General features: G+C 38.2%; 4 protein-coding genes across 8 annotated transcripts in view; 1 reads left to right on the forward strand and 3 right to left on the reverse strand.

Moving 5' to 3' along the window:
* Positions 1 to 1,533, forward strand: part of LOC311292118 (tyrosine-protein kinase JAK1-like) — a 20,306-nt gene extending 18,773 nt beyond the window's left edge. For both annotated transcript variants that reach the window (XM_084411638.1, XM_084411639.1), the window contains exons 22-24: positions 70 to 187; positions 731 to 841; positions 965 to 1,533. In XM_084411638.1, the coding sequence (XP_084267764.1) occupies positions 70 to 187; positions 731 to 841; positions 965 to 1,072 (337 nt within the window). In that variant the 3' untranslated portion in view covers positions 1,073 to 1,533. The remainder of the gene's footprint in view (positions 1 to 69; positions 188 to 730; positions 842 to 964) is intronic.
* LOC311292120 (uncharacterized protein) lies at positions 1,534 to 3,977 on the reverse strand. Of its 2 annotated transcripts, none has more exons than XM_084411643.1 (7): positions 3,829 to 3,977; positions 3,122 to 3,203; positions 2,970 to 3,006; positions 2,793 to 2,881; positions 2,527 to 2,623; positions 1,863 to 1,939; positions 1,534 to 1,774 (listed from the first exon to the last, which is right to left on the reverse strand). In XM_084411643.1, the coding sequence occupies exons 2-7, from the start codon at positions 3,189 to 3,191 to the stop codon at positions 1,647 to 1,649; spliced, it is 498 nt and encodes a 165-aa protein (XP_084267769.1). In that variant the 5' UTR covers positions 3,192 to 3,203; positions 3,829 to 3,977; the 3' UTR covers positions 1,534 to 1,646. The 2 variants fall into 2 exon arrangements, with proteins under 2 accessions (XP_084267769.1, XP_084267768.1); XM_084411642.1 differs by having other exon boundaries at positions 3,122 to 3,286.
* On the reverse strand, positions 3,967 to 10,140 carry LOC311292119 (phosphoglucomutase-1-like). Of its 3 annotated transcripts, none has more exons than XR_014627671.1 (11): positions 9,787 to 10,140; positions 9,149 to 9,311; positions 8,924 to 9,070; positions 8,705 to 8,830; positions 7,877 to 8,067; positions 7,592 to 7,746; positions 7,386 to 7,501; positions 5,798 to 5,933; positions 5,532 to 5,715; positions 4,390 to 4,474; positions 3,967 to 4,277 (listed from the first exon to the last, which is right to left on the reverse strand). XR_014627671.1 is itself a non-coding variant. In XM_084411640.1 (11 exons), the coding sequence occupies exons 1-11, from the start codon at positions 10,042 to 10,044 to the stop codon at positions 4,188 to 4,190; spliced, it is 1,701 nt and encodes a 566-aa protein (XP_084267766.1). In that variant the 5' UTR covers positions 10,045 to 10,140; the 3' UTR covers positions 3,967 to 4,187. The 3 variants fall into 3 exon arrangements, 2 of the variants coding, with proteins under 2 accessions (XP_084267766.1, XP_084267767.1); XM_084411640.1 differs by having other exon boundaries at positions 4,390 to 4,524; XM_084411641.1 differs by lacking the exon at positions 4,390 to 4,474.
* A 2,831-nt stretch (positions 10,141 to 12,971) lies between these two features.
* Positions 12,972 to 19,353, reverse strand: LOC311292774 (angiopoietin-related protein 3-like). Its single transcript, XM_084412591.1, has 7 exons — positions 18,800 to 19,353; positions 17,414 to 17,524; positions 16,402 to 16,504; positions 16,205 to 16,318; positions 15,961 to 16,056; positions 14,324 to 14,593; positions 12,972 to 13,704 (listed from the first exon to the last, which is right to left on the reverse strand). Exons 1-7 carry the CDS (start codon positions 19,286 to 19,288, stop codon positions 13,541 to 13,543), a joined length of 1,347 nt encoding a protein of 448 aa, XP_084268717.1. The 5' UTR covers positions 19,289 to 19,353; the 3' UTR covers positions 12,972 to 13,540.
* Positions 19,354 to 20,547: the final 1,194 nt, after the last annotated feature.

A 20,547-nucleotide genomic window follows, 5' to 3' on the forward strand; every position in this document is an offset into this window, starting at 1 on the left:
ATTTGCTGATCCAGATATTGTTTAATTCCACAGCCGCTACCTTACACTGATTGTGCTGTGTGTGTGCAGGTATGCTCCAGAGTGTCTGATTAGTCGGAAGTTCTATAAGGCATCTGATGTTTGGTCATTTGGGGTCACCCTCTATGAAATTATGACCTACTGTCACCATGACAGCAGCCCTCCAAAGGTGAGCCACCCCCTGGCCATTACAAACCTGATATTGACTTCATTGAATACTTCAGGTAACCCAGTGACCCATTCGCTGATTCCTGTTAAATGTTGCCAAAGTCCCTTTCAAGGAAAGTCTGTTCACTCGACGGCCATATCTGCAACCCCTCCGGGCAGCTATTTCGAGCGTCCAAGACCAAATCCTATCTACTTGAATGGGGGAAATCCTGAAATCTCAAATACTGCTAGCCAAACTCACATTTGAATCACGTTTCAAATCAGCAACAAAATCTGACATGAACTATCCCATAAATGTTATGTTAAAAAACATATTTTTCATGCTAGACCGGCCAATGCGCATTTGCAGCCCTAAAATGCACCTCTCTCAGAACACTAACTGTTTCAATAGCAACCGGAGCTTCTAACAGCAGCTGCAATGACTTGATTGGCTTTTTTATTTAGAAGGCTGGACTTATTATTCCGCCATGTTGGGCTTTCTCCCACGTGTGCACCGTCTTTGTTTATTTAAATTCTTTGATGTTGCTAAAAATGTGTCTCGTAGGTTTTCCTCAACACGATTGGTCGGTCTAATGGGCAGATGACTATGGTCAGACTGGTAGAAGCTCTTGAGAAAGGCTGGAGGATGCCATGCCCAGATTCATGCCCTGATATGGTAAGATACTTGACCTCTGAGAAATAGCCACCCATGGAGGGGCTGTTATTGGGTGCATTTGCGATATTATATTACACTGTATTGTGGCCAGATTCTTCAATATATGTGTCTCTGTGGCTGCAGGTGTACTGTCAGATGCGCAGGTGCTGGAGTCAAGCCCCAGAAGACAGAGTGGACTTCGAGAGCCTGATTAAAGAGTTTAAGTTTCTCCACTCTAGAGATAACATCTAACGTCCTTTCATCTCATCAGGTTCACCTACAGAATTCAGATTCATTTGGTCATATTTTTCTATACCTATTTCTCTGTATTAGATTTCATTTTTTATATATTTTTCTATACCTTCCTCATTATACTAAGAACTATTTTGCACGTTACTTTCTCTTTGAATCATTGTCAGTTAATCACCTACTTCCAAAATACTCTCTGTTTATAGTGTATTCTTCCAGGTACTTGGCTAACGAAACAGCCTACACTTAGCGTTTAAGAATCAAGTGCTAAAAAAACTCATTTATAAAAACTAAACCACATCAAATATAATGTATATAAAATTATATAAAAATGAAATTAGAGTTCTATTCCACAGGAGACATTTTTGTTGTATTTTACTGGAATATCTATGACGATGGATGGATGGATGGATGGATGGATGAATATTGTCATAATTGTCAAAAATAAAATGTTCCTTGGTTTTAAATGTGTCCTAAAGACATTGTTTATTGTACTGTAAATCCAGCTCTTGTTTAAAAAAAAGGTCTGATTTGTGTTTATAGGATCACGTTATATTATCTAAATGTGTGCTAGAAGTCATAGGTTATCCAATTCTTTCAAAGAGAGAGAATGAGTCCATTCCACCAGTTCGTCCATTTCTTGCTCCCAGTGTTCCCGCCCATCTGAACCCTGAGCAGCACCAGGAATCTGGGGGATCAGCGCTTCTAATGGGGTACACATAGCAGAAACTGAGGTGAGGTGAGGTGGGATCTCCGAAAGGACACGCACAGTCTGATCTACAGGACCAATCACCTGGAGCTCTGCACTGCATGTAGAGTCTTCTCATGCATTCCACACGGCTGCGCTTCTTTGGAAGCTTCTGAACAGGGCTGCACATAATAACCGAGAACTTCAAATACTGTTCTGGTGGTCCAGTTTTAAAAAGTAAAGCCCATTATATCCCCTTATTAAAATCAAGCATTGATAATGAGCTAGTATGTTTGAATGGAGTGCAGTTCTTTACTACTCTCTATTCTACTAAATTAGCAAAAACAGTCCTTCGGATGATATCATGATGTGTATGGAAGCCCATTTCCTCCACATAAGAATCATGCTTTGGTAAATCATAATTATGACATAAAAAGTCACAATTATAAGATTTTTTTTTATTATGAGATACTACGTTGTAATTTTGACATAAAGACAATATGACATAATTATGGCTTTTTATCTAGTAATTTAGACTGTCAATTTCAGTCAAAATGATAAGATAAAATGTCATAATTACCTTACATTTTACTTTTTATCTCAAAATTGTTTTATGGCACCACAAGGAGAGCCTTGCATATAGGAAAAGATGGATACAGGACATTACAAGCGTTCCTTCATCTCAGAAATGTAAACTATATTTCATTGCAACTAAATTGTAATAATATCTAAGCTTGTAATGAGTGGGATGAGTATTACATCAACTCACATGTTGCGCTGCATTTGAACGAGACAATCTTTATCACCGCTTGCTGACCCATAATTGACTGCATATCTCTCTGTATATTTGATGAATTCATCCAAAGCTGTAACAAAAAATATCAACGAATTTTGGCAGACCATCTCCACACCAGACTCTGTATTTGAAAACATCTTACTGAGAGCATATACATATTTTTTTAAAGTAAAAAAGTACATTAGATTTTCTGATGTATTCCACACCATCATCACTATACATTATATTAAATCACTTACATTCGCTTCCGGTCAGAAGTTCTGGGTTAGTGGTGGCGATTTTCATCCATATGACGAGATACTCCTCAAAGGCAATTCTACATACTCGTCTGGTAAAGAAGAGGAGATAGTTAAATCCTATACATTTTTTATGATTACAAAACTTTAAAGTAAGAGTCAAAAGATTTGTGGTCTTGCCTTTCGCTTGACTTCAGCCCCATATCTGCCCCACCGTCTGATTTAAATGGTGATAAAATATTGTTTGAAAGTATTGTCATTTTAATATGATTTTGGTAAATGTGATTTATGATGTGCAAGGAAGAGTTCGTGAACTTGTGGGTTATTCTTACCCTCCAGCTCCTGGCTGTTCGTAATGATCTGTGTTGATGGAGAGCAGGACATCTTATCATATGCTTCCATGGCTACTTATTTCTTTAGCAATATGCAAGAGAACAATATGAGTGTGGATTATTGCTGACTCATCAAAAGCACTGTATGTGCATGAGGCCTGTAACCTGTTGGAATGTGAGGGAAAGTTTGGCTAATCATGGAATAGGCTCGTCTGATTTAATTATTTATATCCTTCTTTTCTTTTTTTAACCTGTAATTATATCAGTAATACCAATAAAATGAACAAAGATTAAATACTGTGAAAAATGTATTGCTTATTGTTAGTTGACTAATGGGACCTGGCTTAAATAGCCTTAAGTGGAAACCTTTTAACTACACATCAGGATGTTTAACCTTGAACCTAAAATATACATAATATAAGTTATGGCCTAATGCCTGTATCAGAAATATATAAATATAAATATAAATAACTCTCTCTCTGGGTAAACGAGACATTTATTCAAAATTTACTGAATATACAGCATAAAACAAATGAGACAGATGTGCAGCTGTGCAATACTCTTTTACACAGACATAAGTTTTACCCAACTCTTGACTTTACATCAAAACCCGTAATGAATGAATCATGCTGGAATAGCACATTTAATTGTTTTAAAGACACCATTCCTTAAATTATATATTCGTTATCATAAGTTACTTAGCCTACCTGTGTGACAGCTGCGTCTCATTTCAGCCAGTATAATATTACATTATTACTTGACATCAGTGCTTGTTTTAGAGTCCAACATGTCGTTGTTGGGTGTATATATCTATGGGTTGTTGGGCAGCGAATTCACGAATACAAATTTCGTCAGTGGTTAGCTCATGAATATTAATTAGGTTATGGCCACGTTGCTCGGTAACCTTCCTGGAACGTCAAGTGACGCAATTAATATCCATAAGCCAAGCAAAGGTGAAGCTAAGGTACTCTCTCTGATAAGGCGAGAACATGTTGCAATTACATTTTTCGCTGAAAACAATGTACAGAAAAAAAAGAATGAAAAAGTAAAAGGACATTAAAAGTAATCATGTAATAACAGTAGGGCCTCTTCGCCCGGTTCTTTCATGTATCTGTGAAAGCTGCAGGGCAATGGTGACGAGCTCTGCCAGCGCCACCTGTGAACAAAAATAAATTCAGTTCAGTTTAAATGTTATATGATAAGCAAGATGATTGATTTTAAATAAATTTTAAAAGAATAAGTTCCATACGAAACAAGTCATCATTTACCTGTGGGTCCTGAAAGAGCTTGCTTAAATCTTTCTCAAAACTGTCGATATATAGGCGAACTGTGGCTCCGAAACTATCGTTCCCACTAAGACGAAAGATTATGCGAGAACCTCCTTTAAAAATGATCCGCAAACCCTACAGGGAATGTTTACATGTTCTTAATATTTATGTTGTAATGTTATACAATTAATTACAGACATTAATCACAGTATCCCTATTCCCTGCCTCCTTTGTCGGCGAGAACTTCCCCTTAAACAAGTTAAACGGTCTCTCGCCCAACACCCAGTTTCATTGGTCAACTCAATCCACGTGGCTTGTGGAAAGGTTTAGACAAAAACAATGCAAAAACTAATTTATTTATTCACTGAATGCTTTAGATGTAAAATAAAACTAAAATGTATTTAAATAAATAAAAATGTTGAGTTAAATAAAAAAAAGATGTAGGCTAACGTATAGAGAAACTAAATATTTTCCAAATAATATTTTACACTTTTATAATACATACATTTTTTATAGTATATTTGGACTTAATATATAGCTGTCTGGAAAAGGTTTTCGTGCATAGACAACAATCTTGTCAAAACGTTCCCCGTTCACACGGATCCATGATAACTATTTCAAAATGCTATATTCTGCTTCCAGGCCAGTAGTTGGCGATGTCACTTTGTAAAGAAACACTACGCTCCTAGACTGAACATGTAATACGGTTTCACAAATTCTCTTTTTTGTAGTTTACACTGAGACGATAACGATAGTTTTCAAAAACTTGCACTTTGAACCCCGTTTTAAAAAATGTGTGTTTTCAGGCCTCCAAAATGCTGTTGTCATATAAATGAACGGCTAAAACGCATTAAGAAGTTTTCAGTTTTTGCGTAAACTCCCCTTAAAAGATAGAAAACCCCAGATGTAGACAATCAGCACCGTCATTGACCAATGAAATCGTTAGAATCGGCTACTGGGCGGAGTTAGCACTTAACTGATTTGGGGGAAGGAAATTAAAGTTCTTTTGTCAAAATGACGTTGATATTTCATGTTAAAATTTTAGCTAAATAGCTTTTAATAACAATTCAATAGCTAAATGTCTGCTTTTTTGGTGTCTTTACTTGTATAATATGTATGGAGAATCTACTATAAAAGAGTACCTGATTTCTTGAAATGGTTCCATCCACAGGGTCACTGTACTCAAAATTGTCTGCCGCCTCCACTTGGTATTTCTTTTCCCCCACAGTAAACACTTGCCCAATTAATGCCTTGTCTGAAACCACCAGCTCAAGATCCAACATCATCTCCACAGCCGCATCTAAATCCACCGCCTCATAATCAAATCTGTCATGTGTACATATGTCATCAATATAAAAATGTCTGAATAGACTGTATATGAAGAAGTGGTCTTTTATTGATAGTACACCTGGTGTAGTAATTCCTCCCGTAGGTTCTCCAGTGGTCTGTCATAATGTCTTCTACACTTTGCCTCCTCACCGCTAGGATGGACAGCCATGCTAGCACTGCCCAAAGCCCATCCTTCTCCCGGATATAATCTGAACCTATCAAGAAGATATAGCTAATTTAATCATATCTTTGTTGCCCCATTTTTTTGTTGTGGTTGTTTCTTCAACTTCAACTAATCAGTTTTGTTCTAAAGTTACTTTACTTGTTTACAATGGAAGCAGCAATGTCAGTGATGAGCATATGATAAAAAAATAATACATGTTTGAAGAAAACAAAATAAATCACAGCAAAGCCATAGAATAAACATTTGGGTTTACCAAATAACTTTTCAGTGACCAGTTCTTAAAATAACTTTTTTTTCAAGAACCTTTTGTACAATAGAAAGGTTCCATAGATGTCAAAATTTCTTCATGTGCCACACTATTAGTGTTACTGTTTGAGCATTAAAAAGGTCTGCAAAGTTCCAAATCACACATTCCCTATTCTCTATATCAGTAAACGACAACGTCTCCCTGAAACGCCTTGATAGTAGTCTCGAGTTTTCTTCCAGAAACGAACACGTCACAATATTCCTTATTTAAAAAATTCCCCCCGACATGCACAAGAAAAGGGGGAGAGGCCATGTTTGCATTAATAGTGTGTTGAAACTTATGGTTATGGTAAAGGGCGTGACATTTCTGAAACACGAAGCTCGAAGTGGTCGCCCAATCACAATACACTGATCCAGCCGACCAATCAGAGTATATTGCGCTTTTCAGAAGGAGGGGCTTCATAGAGACAGGAACTAGACAGGGGTGCGTTTCCCAAAAGCATCATATGCAAACTATGGTCGCAAGTTCCGTCGTTATTTGCATAGTTAAACGAGTTGTGTTTCCCGAAACCATAGTTCTAACGAACATTCGCAAACAGCATCGCAAAGTTGTGTGGTTGGAACGACAGCTCTCGACCATATTTAGAGTATATACAAATGTAATTTACCTCTTTTAGTTTGTCAAGAGATTAAAAGCACCATTTTTGTAGAGTGCGCATTTCCGTACATGCTCAAGTACATAAGATCGAGACTATGATTGAATCTGGAAATAAAGCTAGATAACTGAGAAAAATTTGAAATAGTCCTCAACTTAGCATTAATTCGATCTCAAACGGATTCATCAAAAGTAGTTATTACTCCACCACGTGCGTGACGTCATTAACCAATATGGTTGAACGACCAATTTGTGACAATATGGTTTCGGGAAACAGTCGTGACTGTGGTAGTTAAGCAGCGAGTTATGTCGTTGTACGGAAAACGCACCCCTGAGCGTTACTAACAGACTGGGAAGAGAGGAGCTGCAACAATGTCAAATATGAGAAAAAATATATATTTTTTGAATATTCAAGCATGAAAACCTATTCAAGTAGACCCCAAAACCTTTTGGAAAAGGGCATTATAGGTCCTCTTTAAGAGATGTTATTGTCTGCATCGCCAAAAGTTGCCATAATTGAAGAAAAAAAAAATTCTTATTATGTATTTGTCTTTAAATGACTTGGTACTGTACATTCATTACCTGTGCCAAAACTTTCCTCCCCACCCAGTGAGAGACGTCCTGCGTCCATCAAGCTCCCAAAAAATTTCCAACCAGTTGGAGTCTCGTATAGTTGGATCTTGGTGGCCCTGGCCACCCTGCATAGAAGCACAGAGTGAGTCGAGATGCAGATGATCTTGGTAAGTGAACATCTTTAATAATGTGAAACATTTAGGAGTAATATTCACATGTCTAGAGCTGCACTGGTGGGCATACTCCTAGCAAAGCCTCTTACTCCTGTGTGCTGGAAGTAAGGAATGCAGAATATGTTTGCAGCAATGACGGCAACTGAGTCGGAGGGGTTTACAAAGAAGCCATGCTTCCCAAGGATCATATTACGGTCCTAGAAAGAGAGACAGAGAGAGCGACTGGGTCAGTACGGGGTCAAGAAAAATGTTATACTGACTGTCACTTGAGCACTTTTGCTTGGGTCAAAAGGTTGTATAGCAAGGTCGTGATGTCTCAAAACCTACACCGTCACCATCAAAAGCAGCTCCAAAGTCATACTGTCCACTCTTCATTGTCTCAACAAGGTCTGCACCATAGGTCAAGTTGGGGTCTGGGTGGCAACCTCCAAAGTTTTCCAGAGGTACACAGTTAATGGCTGAATTTGCAGGGGAGCCCAGCTCCTCACACAGGATCTTCTTCACATACGGCCCAATCACTGTAGAACCAATGGAGGTTCAATAACAAAAGTTCAGAATCAGACGTTTTAATGAGTCACAAGACCAAGTTGTACATATAATGATTCATACTGAGAGCCATCCTTTCTTTACCTGTTAAAACATTTTCATTGATTCAATTTGAATAAACTCTCGCTGAAGGAATGCTCTGGGTTCAATACAATTTAAACTGCATCTACAGAAACCATGACATTCTGTTGATTACCAGACTTAAATCAAGCAAACATTGCATTTACAGTAATGCAATTGCAATGGAAGTCTTCCAAGGACTCCTATAATTTCAAGGGACTCATCAATGTGGTATGGAGTTACTCCCAAGAGGAGAGCTGAACCTGCTTTTAATATTATGTCAGATGGCTTGTCTTAATCATTCAGATCACAGCATGTATATGGAAACTCAATCTCGCAGAGAAGTAGGCAGCAGTGCAAGTCTAAACTCATCCCTATCCAACTGCCATGCATGGAAGCATCTTCGACCCATTAAGTAGATGCAGCTGCTACTCTTAATGCTCTTTTCAAAATGTGGAGAATGAACTTGATGAAGCGTTGGCTATGGTGGTAACTCAATGGCTAGATCAGTCTGTTTCTATATCAGTGGAAATAAATATGGTTCCTCACCTCCATGCATGGCATCTAAACGGATTTGGATGTGATTGTCTCCTGATAGTAACTCCTTCAGAATGGCAAAATCGAAGATGTTCCTCAGAGAGTTGGCATAGGATTCAACTGGGTCCACAATTTCCACTGCATGACAGAATATCGACAGGACATTCTGTTTATTTTTCATGCCATTCTTTTGAATCAACAGCTAAGAAGTTGTGTTGCAAATGTTTTCACCTGTAAAAGGTTTGAATTTGTTCTCCAGGTCGAAGGATTGCTTGCCAATAGTCCCTAGATCAACTCTGAGTTCAGGACAGATGGCATATTCCTCTATGATTCTGCTCATTTGGAAGATTTTATTTGTGACAGCCTCTGGTGCTGGACCTGCAATGAAGATTTACAATGATAACGAAAAAAAAAAAGAAGAAAAAAATCTTCATAATCACATGTGAGCTATTTTACCTCCATTGGCAGTATTAAATTTGATGCCGAAGTCTCCGTCAGGTCCTCCAGGGTTGTGACTGGCAGTAAGAATAATCCCACCAATGGCTTTAATCTTCCTGATCAAGCACGACACAGCCGGCGTCGACATGATGCCATTCTGACCAATCACAACACGACCCACCTAAGAAATTCATCAACCCCATTGAATTAAATACCATTTGTTACTGGTCATCGGTTTAGGACATCATGAACAAATTTCAACTGGACCAACGTCATATGAGAAATTATAGAGTGTTAATGTGTTTACTGTAAAAAGTCAAGAAAAAATATGGAAAGTGTGGAAAGTGGAAAATATGGAAAAACTGAAAAGTGGTCAGCAATAAACCAGCTATCTATTTGATATTTATTTCCTCACACTGCTTATGTTGAAAATGTACTCTATTAGAGGTAATGTACTCTATTTGGAGACCTACAGTATCTCTTGCCATCAAACTACAAGAGTATAAAGTAGGCCTATAATATACTACAAAAGATACAGTGCAGGTGTCATGATGCATCTGGGAAGAGAGCCAGGTGTCTATAATGATAACCTGGATGAGATTTAGAAAAATATAGTGGTTCCTCATAAGAAAATAGCTGTAAGAATTGCAACTGACCCCATTAGCAGCAGCCATCTGCACTATGACCTGAATTGCAGTCGAATTGAAGTAGCGTCCATCTCCACCAACCACCATAGTGGAGCCCTGCCTGTCCCGCAGGTCGATGGAGGAGAAGATGCACTGAATGAAGTTGTGCAAGTAGTTCTTTTTAGACTGGAAAATATGGACCTTCTTCCTCAGGCCACTGGTTCCTGGCCTCTGGTCGGGGTACGGAGAAGTAGGCAACGTCAGCACTTGCAAGGGACTATCGTTCATTGCTCCAAACCGTTGAGGAAGACTAAAGGAGAAGCTGTTATCTCCTCGCAGAGGAGAGAGAGAGAGTGGCGGAAGGAGAAGGAGGAAAAGCCTTGTGCCCTTATGGCATTCCCGAGAGTTGGATTGAAGCTGTTAACGGGCTAAAATTAAACTTGGTAACTAAAGACGGCTTCTCACACATGTGCATGGGCATCACTGTCAGATTCTCTTGCCTCCAAAGGCCTATTGAGGCAGATGCATAAGACGGCCAACAAGGGCTCATTCATGTGCACTATTTGCCCAGGCATTTACTCAGAGGCTAAATAGAGCTGATTCTGAGTGAATAAGCCCAGGGTGATCTGGCTGTAAACACTAAATGGGTTGTTTTGACATATTCTAAATCTCCCAGGATCATTCAAGATCTGAGCAGTTAATGAAAAACATGCCATGTCATTTTATAACAGGACAGTCAGGGTTTGGGGACAGTCAGGGGGGTTTGGGTATTGACTGCAGCATGTCTAAGATCCTTATGGATGAAATTACTGCGTTGATGTGTTGATTATAACAGGTGGTTTAGCTGGCTCCAGAATAAACTGAATAAAAAAAGACCCAGGGGAAGTCCTTACTGCAACAAGACCAGGGCAATTGGGGTAGAAAGAAAGGAGAATCATTTAAGATCCAGGCAAGTTGCGAGGTGAGGCCACCATGGATCAGATTTGTTTGTCCAGCATAATCGGATTGAGATCTAGGGAATTTGGAGGCCAAGGCAACTCTTTGAGCTCTGTGTCATATGTCTCAAACTATTCCTGAACAATTTTTGAAGTGTGGGAGGGTGCATTATCCTGCTGAAAGAGGCCAGTGCCATCAGTGAACATTGCCATTAAGGGTGTGCGTAGTCTGCAGAAATCTAGGTAGGTGGTACATGTCAAAGTAACATCCACATGAATGCCAGGTCACAGGATTTTCACAGCACAACACTGATTCCCTTCGCCTGTCTTCTTCCCATAGTGCATCCTGCTTTCATCTCTTCCCCAGGTAAACAATGCACACGCACCCGGCCATACACCCAATTTATCTGACATAAAACCTGATTCTTCAGACCAGGCAACCTTCATCCATTTCTCTAAAATAAAGGAAATAATGTTCTGACACTTACTTGCTTCTTGTAGGTGCTTTCGGCGGTGGACAGGAGTCACTTTGACCAGCTTGTGGCTATGCATTGACATATGCAGCAAACTTTTTGTGATCTTTTTGTGTGACTCTGACACCTTTCTATCATGGGCTGCATAAAGTTTTTCAGCAATTTGAGCTACAGTAGCTCTTTTGTGTTATCAGACCAGACGGGCTTGCCTTCGCTACCCATGTGCATCAGTGAGCTATGGGCTCCCATGACCCTGATGTCGGTTCACTGGTTGTTCTTCCTTGCACCACTTTTGGTTGGTACTAACCACTGCATCCCAGGAGGTCACTGTGATTTTGCCAAGTAAAGCCGTGTTTCCACCGCAGGAACTTTCGGGGGTGGGACTTGGGCACTGAACATGCTGATTTGTTGAGTTCACGCAGCATTTTGATTGTTTGATTCCACGCAGCATTTTATTCAACCACCATTCTTAAAAGTCTGTTGCGGTGTGTGCAGTAAAGGTGATGATACACAGAGCAACTTTTTGAGCAATGTTGCTGGGCAACCAAATGGGACACGGACCACGACCGATCTAAATTATCCAGATAGAAATGTATTGCCCATTTTCAATGGGAAAGTGCCCAGCAACATTGCTCAAAAAGTTGCCCTGTGTATCATCACCTTAAGAGTTGTTTGCTATTCAAATCAACAATGGAGTTTAAGAATACGACCAATGGGCCGACAACGAGGTTCAGGCTTTATTAAAGGGGAACTATGCAGTTTTTTTTAGCTTAATTTACCTTAACTGAACAGCTTTGCAGTCATTGGAATGGTTATATGACTTTTTTCGGGTTGAATGGTGGCCTTCTCGCTTCCCCCTAGCGCCTTTGAGCGGAAAAACCACCCTTGCAACTTTGGGCCGGCGAGCCACCGTCCTCAGCGTCAGGAAGTATCGCGTGATATCAGGTCTCGCGATGTAACAAATTGCTTTACGGCACTGCACACATACAAATATATGCTAGCCTTCTGTGTATCATACATGCCTCAGTTGACATGGCTCTGTGCGTTTGCCGGCTTCTTTGAAAACAAATGCACATGACAAGAGGGAGAAGATGGGAGGGGGGAGAGTCACCAACGAGTTTTTACGACAGTGTTGTCAAATATCTATTCCGAAGCTGTAGGGGGAGCTCTATAGAGAAACTCGCAAAAAGCGAGAAAACAGTGAAGAAATAACCAAAACTGCATAGCGCCGCTTTAAGTTTATATGCAGAGGACGAAATCCAGCATGAACTGGAAAGCCGTGCATAGTCCTACGTCATCGGACTAATTCCTGGGACAATTTGTTCCAGGTAATTTTGGTGGAAGCGTGGCTTAAGACATATTTTGTAGATCCTAACCATATAAATGTAGTCTTCCTAACCATATCCCTAACCTAACTCTACTAATATCTTATCTATAAAATCAGAGGTGATTGATAGATTCATAACACTGCTGTAGAAGCACCTAACCCTGGTTGTAAGCCTAAACTTGACATAAACTTTAAACTTGTCCCTCAAATCTGATTGGTTGATTGGAATGTTGTTCCAGGATCAACAAACATGCTGATGCAGGAACATGTTGTACTTGCACTTTCACCTGTACAGTCAACACCCCACAAGACTTACTTTTTCCCCCAGCTTCCAACATATGAAATTCAAGAACTGACTGGTCACTTGCTGCCTAATAAATCCTACCCCTTGACAGATGCCATTTTAACCATATAATCAATGTTACTCTCTTCATCTGTCAGTGGTTTTAATGTTGTGGCTGATCAGTGTATGTATTATTTGAACAAACTTTAATTAAAAAATAACTGCAATTATTGACAATGCTCAGAAGAGGGCAATGCTGCATCAGCTACGAACGTCCTCTCTCTCTCTTTCTCTCTCTCTCTTTTTTTTCTCTCTCCCCTCCCCCTCACAGATTTACTTGCTGTCATTTATAATTTTTTTATACATAAAATGTTAAAAAAAAACAGTAAATAGAATTTAATGTTAATAAAATTATAAATATAAGAGAATATTTATTGGAAGTAGTTCAAAAATAGCAAATGACAGCCAATAAGACACATGGATGAAACTGGCTCTCAGAAGGTTAAATGAGAGGTTTCCTTGTTGGACTCATTGCAGTGTAATTAAGATGACTGGTGGAGAAACTGAATCATATGTCCAGAGGCCTAATCATAGTGTAAGTAAATGTCCCATTTTTACTGCATCATACTTGATATGTTTATACTCAACAAACTTTGTCATGTCCATTAAAAGGTTATTTTGTAAAAAACTGTATTCATTTGTTCAACTTGAATGTGTATTGGAGCTCCGATAATCCCATACTGTGTTTCTGCACATACTGTTGATATTAAGGGGTTTGTGGCTTTGTGAGATGACTAATGGAGATTTTTGAGGCCTTGAAGATGGTGGTTCCCCTGCCAGGTTTCCAGTGGGTTCCCTTTTTAGGAGGTCTGCTCCGAATACACTTGCCATTCAGGTTAATGTCGCCGCAAATGCTAAACCACCACCCACCTAAAGGAAACAGCAGCAGTCGTGTACAGAATGACACATTTAATTTGCAATTTCCATGCACACAAAAGCATATTATGCACAAAAAAACACACAAGGTTTTTCTCAAAATAGGCTCTTTAGGCTCAGGCACAGGCAAAGCTATACTTTATATATTAATTTTGCACAGCATCACTCAATGTAAAAAGGCATGAAAGCCCAGCTAACAGGGAACATTCTCTCAAAGTTATAAACAAACGTTCTTCCAGTAACGCTAATGGAACAATCGTTCAAAGTTACCTGGTCTTTAATAATATTCTTAACTTAAAAAAAACCCCATTATTTATACTGTACTGTGCATCGTTCATGGAACTTTTTTTCTTGAAACGGTTTAGCTGGCTGTTCATCAAACATTTCTCAAATTGTTAGCTACTACTTGTATGTTCCAATAGTTTGCAAAATTATAAAACAGAATGTTCCCTTAACATTTGTACAACCATGAATTTTTTTTCTTTTAAACATTAAAAAAACTGGACATTTTGAACTTTCAAAGAACATAGCGTTTTCATAACTTAATGGGAACGTTAGCAAGATGTTCTTGGAACATATTTATGTTAGCTGCAAATGATGGCATGTACTGTACCTGTGTAGTCTTGGGCACATTTTGGATCCTGGTTTCCATCGTTGTGGTCTTTAGTGGAGAACCTGAAGCCAGTGTGCTCGTCCACAGCAGAGCTGGACTCAGCCGACTGCAGCTTCAGGTGGATGGTGTAGTTGGAGGCAGCGTCCTCCAGGATATACTGATAAACTATGAAATGCTTCTCCTTCCTCCAGTCCTCTATCTGGACGTGCAGGAGAGAATGTCCCTGACGGGCAACAGCATAGATCTTCTTCAGCCCCAGCCAGAACTCACCTATCAAACACAGACATCTGAGACATCTAGCTCTGTATGAGTGTTAGAAATTGTAATATTACTTTGGAATATTATGGCATTCCAATATCATAATATATACAGTATGGTGTGATCTAATTACTATAGGCATTATTTCACATTTTAACATATTGACATCACTCGTTTTAATAATGCTACAGTTTAGATATATACAATTATTAAAAATCAAAGTATTATTATTATTAAACGTATATCAGCCAAGTTGCATGCAACCATATTCATTATTTAAATTTTGCTCTTGTAATGAAAATGATGCTTTCACGGTATGTGTAGTTTTGTTTCCCTGAAATGTATTATGTATTATTCTGAGAAAATGCTGAATATGCCACTCACTTTCTTTTCAACGTTATGATTTTTCTGACATCATTTCTGTTGGTCATTTTAATCATGTTTCAAACAGGAATAAGCTTCTGAAACACTGAAATTTAGTATAGGATTTACTTTGAAACCATTTAAATGTGAAATTTTGAAGTAGAAAGAATGAAATAGTTTTGTTTTTTTACAGTGTATACAGTTAGAGTTACATTGGTTGGTCAAGCTCAATGTTTCAACTTTGTAAGGGTAATTTTTTTTTTCTTTTTTTACAGATTTTCGTCTTCAGTTTTATGATTATTTTTTATAATGATCCACTAGGTTTCCACTGACCTTCAAACTCTTATTTTAAATTTTATCACTGGCACAAAATATTTTATAAAATACATTTTAGAATATTTATATTTATTTTTGTATAAGTAATTTGCCCACTACCAGAAATGTTCAAATCTATTCAAATGAAATAAAGTATATGAATTTCAAACAAACACTATAAAAAAGTTGCTGCCTTATATTTTTTAAGTACAATCAACTTGGTTGTGCAAGTCATTTCAACTTAAAGTACATTAAACTGACTTTAAAAATGAGTTGATTCTTGTATAACTTATTTAAAAAAAAAACATTGAAAAGAATTTATTTTGATGAGTTAAAGCAATGTTAAAATATATATATTGTCATCACTTATTGATCATATAATTTTTTAGCGTGCACTACGACACAAGGCTGTAACCACATGCATGACACTATATTTCTTCCGTAAGTATTCTGAAAGATATTATGCCTGGATTTCTCATGAGAACAGATTAGGACAAGGATGGCAACATCATAAAAGTGAAATGCTGGTCAAATTGCACACTGTGAAATTATGTTGTAAAAAATTATACTAAAAGTAGAATGTTAAGATGTCAGACTTTCTCAACACCAAACACACAGCACTCCATTGTGCTCCGCACTATAATCACAGACTGAACACATTTACTCAAGTTTATGAGCACAACATCCTTCATTTAACTCACTGCTGAAGTCTCCAAATCCATCTTCATACTCCTCCCAGGACTGGTCAAAGTCCACAGAGCCGTCATGTCTGCGCTGGATGACAGTGAACACTCCCTCTGTAGATGACACACCAGTATGCCACAGTCATCTCAAAGTTTAATGAGTCTTTTGTTGTTGTTGTTGTTGTTGTTGTTGTTGAAGGGAAAAACCTCTGGATGTTTTAAGAATTCAGAGATGTTAGAAAGAAATATGCTTTATTCTTACCCTCGGTGAATTCACAATTCACAAGAAAAGTTTTCGACTCGTGTGGTTTAATAGCATACAGGCCACTGAATTTCTGTCCTCGGCTGAAGACCTCGCCGCAGTCTTTTGGAAGATCTACAACACAACGTGACACGCTGGTGTGTAACTGAACAGATGCAGTAACATGTTTCAAAGCCGTTCATTCCTGCCTCCCCTACCGCTTGAGAAGCTCCCGTCGGATGTGAAGTACGGAAGGTATCCTGCGAGGCTGTTGGTTTGGCGGTTCCTTTGCAAGTTTTCAGCAGTTTCCTGGATGCTGAGCTAGATAGCAATTTTGAAAACAGTTTTACTCAAAAAAAACTTCATAGTCTATTCACACCAAGGACAGAAGCTACAATAACTATGACGTTTTAATAATCATCAACAGTGCAGAGGAACAATATTGTTGGAATCACTTTCAGAACGATTTTTTCTATCTAATGATAAACATTAACAGCCAGTCAGAATCCATTATGCTTTCAAGAGCTAGAGCATTTAAAGTCATCATGAAATCAAAATAGACAATTCTTCTTTTTTATGGGATATTGCAATATTTATTATGAATGATTTATTCGTGCACATATAGTTTTTATTTATTTATGTGGCCACATAATCTTTAATCAAAATAGCTTCCCCTCCCTCTTGCTCATCTCTTCTCTTCTCTGATGAGTGTTTACTGGCGTGAGGGCGGGACAACCTGTCAATCACATGACATCATAGCAATAGCAAACCACAACCATCCAATCAATTCCCGATAAAGCCCCACCCAACATTTATCATCTTTTTCAAGAAGCTGTTTCACTCAGACATCATTTTAGCGAAAGAAAGACTATCACAAACTTCCAAGTCATGCCAAATGTAAGATTATACAGAACTGCAGCGCATTCTTAAAGAAACAATGTTATTGTGTATTGGTGTGGATGCTATAGTTATCGCTCTTGGTGTGAATGGGCCTTACGGGAGTTTCCAAATCCCATATCTGGCTCAGGTCCTGCTTTCATTCTAGGTCTATGGGGTATTTATGCTCATTTTATTGTCTGCTGGATGAATAGTCCCATCACTTAACAAATAATAGCATACTTCACATCAACAAGCCGCATGATTTAAAATATCATTCATTTTTTTAATTGCAAACTGTGCAGGATGGGTTACATGCTGAACATATCCACACATGGTCTCTTAATACTGTACTTTATTTTCCAGGCCCTTGATCTTGGTCCTTTGGTTGTTGAGCTGCTCACTTTGTTCATTCACAGCCTTCAGCAGATCAGTGATGCTCTTTTCCTGGGTCTGGATTATCTCCTAATAGACAACAGCAACATCTTAGCATCTTTTCACCCTCCTGGCCACGGTATAGACACTTCACAATTCACATCTGTTGTGAATGAGATGTTTTCTCTGCGTTATTTTTATACATCATTTATCAAACATAAATGTAGAACCTGGCAGGGTTATGCACCATTCATAACTGATACTATGAACTAATATTTAATATTTAATGAGGTAGCAAACAGGATATTTCAAATCAAATTTGGAATGAATTAATGCATGAATGATAAAATGTATACCTGGAGTGCAATGTACTTAAAAAAAAAAAAAAGTACTATGTTAATAGGAAGGTTGTATCATTGTATTATGTTGTGCTAGAAAACTATTTTGTGTCGTGTATTTAATTTAATGGAATTTTTTTCTGGCTGAAAATTACCAGTACCTTTTCCGTTTTTCTACATTAATAATGATATGCATCATTATACATTTCACTATGTAAATCATTTTTGGACCATGGGAGGAAAACACATTTCCCATTATGCACTATTTGTGTCACATTGTCAGTCTGTTTTGATTTCTGTCTTTGTCTGTGTTCTGTCAATAAGTTCAGTTCTGTGTGATTTTTTTAATGTTGAATATTTGTTTTTTATCTGTCTTGACTTTTTCTGTATTCTTATTCTTATACATTAAATTGCCTTTTAAAACTCTGTTAATTTGACTGTTTACCTTAGTTTAGAGAAATATTTAGGTGATACTTGATTTTACAGTGTCTTTGTTTCACTTTACTGTAGCAATCATAATCATAATAACATGCAACTAACTCTAAACCAAACCCTACCTAACCCTAACGCTATAGTAAGTACATGTAGTTAATTCAAATTACTCTGTACTTAAATGTATAATTACACTGTAACAAGGACACCTTCAAATAAAGTGTTATCAATATTGATATTCAGTTGTGAAAAAAAATTATAATTACATATCAGGGTATAAATAGACATATTTTGTTGAATACAATGTTGTGAATATACTGTAAATGTTTTGCCCAAAACTTGGAGTAATTATTTTTTGTATCGCAATTGAGTGATTTCCAATGAAATTCCACTTCAACACATGGAAAACACGTGACCGATTCAATTCAAATGAACAATTATGTATTAAAAACAAAGAGCGGGGTCTAACATTGTGAACCCTGAAACCTGAATAAATGTCAGAAAACATTTATTCAAGATATTATTTAAGATGTTAGGTGTGACCTATTAATAAAACATCTAGCATGTTTGCATTTGAGCCAATTCCTAATCATACCTTGAGCGTGGAGATTTCTGCAACCTGCTCAGTTGAGAGCAAACTCTGGGACAGACCACTTAACTTCTCCTCCAAGCCTCCCACCTGACTCCTCAGATGATTCCTCTCTTTTATGATATCTTCCACTTTGGAGTTGATCTTCAGCGACAGACTCTTTATTTCCTCATTATTTGCTTTTAAGAACACAGTGGTCTTCTTCAGTTCTTCCTCCTCCTCCTTGATTTCACTGGCCAGCGCAGAAAGTTGGTAGAAGGATTTGTCAAAGATGTTGAGCTTTTGGAATATATCATTGATCTGATTCTTGGTATTCTGCACAAAGTCCTTCATGCTATGGCCCAGCTGTAGGAGGCCGTTCGCCAAAAGCCGAACTTCGTCCAGAGCCGCAAAGTGTAACCGAGTTTCTGTCTGATGTTCAGGCAAGGTGAGCTCTGTAGGAAAGGAATGAGACAGAGACGACACCAGAAGGAGCGACAGTAAAAGCAGTATCATGGTTGTTTCTTTTAAGCTAAGACTGATCAATAGAGTAAGACGGCCACGGTTTTGAACTTCTTTTATATGCCTCCTCCTGTCGGGCTGTTGATCATTAAACAGCATGGTGGTGACCCCATATAGACCTTTACAAATCCCAACGCTGTCCCAATAGGTAAATAAAGGGTTGAAATGCACAAATACCACAACATTTCAGCTATTTTCACATCATGTATCAACATCATCTGTCTAAAGAGAATTTGGATTGGAGCATGATAAAGGTTCAATGACAAATGATAAATAAAATGTAAAAAATCTTTTGAAAATCTTATGCCAACACTTGTGCAAAATTCATTATTGTTATTAGGGGCCAAGCACTGAAGGTAGGTACCTATTGGATCTGTTAGTGTTATTTAAAGTATTATTCCATTTTCTTCTTCCACTCCTGAAGTCTATGGCAGCCCATAGAACCGCTTGTGGGAAAGTTGATGAATTTGGTACACAGATAGAGGACAGTCACTCTAAACTGCCCAGACGGCAACATAGTGTCGGACCAGATCCGGCCCACACCTGGTACACATGGATTCCACACGGCCCAGATGGGCTGACACTATGTTGCTGTCTGGGTGTCACCAGAGCAATTTGGAGTCTCTAACTTAAACCTTCTAGCGCCACCAATTGTCCAAAGTTTAACTCATGTTTATGCTAATAACTTTTGAATCGTAAGGGCTAGAAACAAAATTTTATGTCATTTTCCGTTAGGAAAATTATTCCGCCATTTTGAATTTTCCAAAGAACTTACTTTTTCGAACTCCTCCTAGGCCGTTGCTTTGATTTTCACGAAAATTTAACCAGATCATCTTCAGACCATGCCAACAAACAAAAAAATTTAATTCAAGTTGATTCGTGAAACTGTTCTCGAATAACATGAGAACGAATTCAACAAAATGCACGTCAAAATGAACATGAGGCTATATCTCTGCAACCCTTTAGCGTATTCTGACTAAAATTGGTGTGTGTTATGACAACCATGACCCGAGGCTACCTGCACAGTTTCGACGCAGTGCCACCTAGTGGTCAGGAGATATTAAAAATGGCTCTTTTTGCTTATAACTTCTGAACTTCTGAAATCTGGTCTCTTTAGATTCGTTGAAGCATGCCGAGTCGAACGAAACCCAATTTTTCCATATCGGCCATTTTGGGTGTCAGCCATTTTGAATTTTGTTGTAAAATTAGTATAACTTAATTATTATTTCCCCAAAAAAACGTTTTAATAGTTA

This window comes from Rutilus rutilus (genome assembly GCF_951802725.1).
Source record: "Rutilus rutilus genome assembly, chromosome: 6".
In the NCBI taxonomy this organism is placed as follows: domain Eukaryota; kingdom Metazoa; phylum Chordata; class Actinopteri; order Cypriniformes; family Leuciscidae; genus Rutilus; species Rutilus rutilus.

What these genes read in the sequence shown, in the direction of transcription:
- LOC311292120 (XM_084411643.1), bottom strand. Translation starts at nt 3,191, where the DNA reads ATGGAAGCATATGATAAGATGTCCTGCTCTCCATCAACACAGATCATT. An exon ending in GAACAGCCAGGAGCTGGAGG is followed by an intron (nt 3,007 to 3,121) that starts GTAAGAATAACC and finishes CATTTAAATCAG; the next exon opens with ACGGTGGGGCAGATATGGGG. An exon ending in GGGCTGAAGTCAAGCGAAAG is followed by an intron (nt 2,882 to 2,969) that starts GCAAGACCACAA and finishes CTTCTTTACCAG; the next exon opens with ACGAGTATGTAGAATTGCCT.
- LOC311292119 (XM_084411640.1), bottom strand. Translation starts at nt 10,044, where the DNA reads ATGAACGATAGTCCCTTGCAAGTGCTGACGTTGCCTACTTCTCCGTAC. An exon ending in ATTTAATACTGCCAATGGAG is followed by an intron (nt 9,071 to 9,148) that starts GTAAAATAGCTC and finishes TCTTCATTGCAG; the next exon opens with GTCCAGCACCAGAGGCTGTC. An exon ending in TTTAGATGCCATGCATGGAG is followed by an intron (nt 8,068 to 8,704) that starts GTGAGGAACCAT and finishes TTGGTTCTACAG; the next exon opens with TGATTGGGCCGTATGTGAAG.
- LOC311292774 (XM_084412591.1), bottom strand. Translation starts at nt 19,288, where the DNA reads ATGATACTGCTTTTACTGTCGCTCCTTCTGGTGTCGTCTCTGTCTCAT. An exon ending in CGACGGGAGCTTCTCAAGCG is followed by an intron (nt 16,319 to 16,401) that starts GTAGGGGAGGCA and finishes GTTGTGTTGTAG; the next exon opens with ATCTTCCAAAAGACTGCGGC. An exon ending in GAATTGTGAATTCACCGAGG is followed by an intron (nt 16,057 to 16,204) that starts GTAAGAATAAAG and finishes TGTCATCTACAG; the next exon opens with AGGGAGTGTTCACTGTCATC.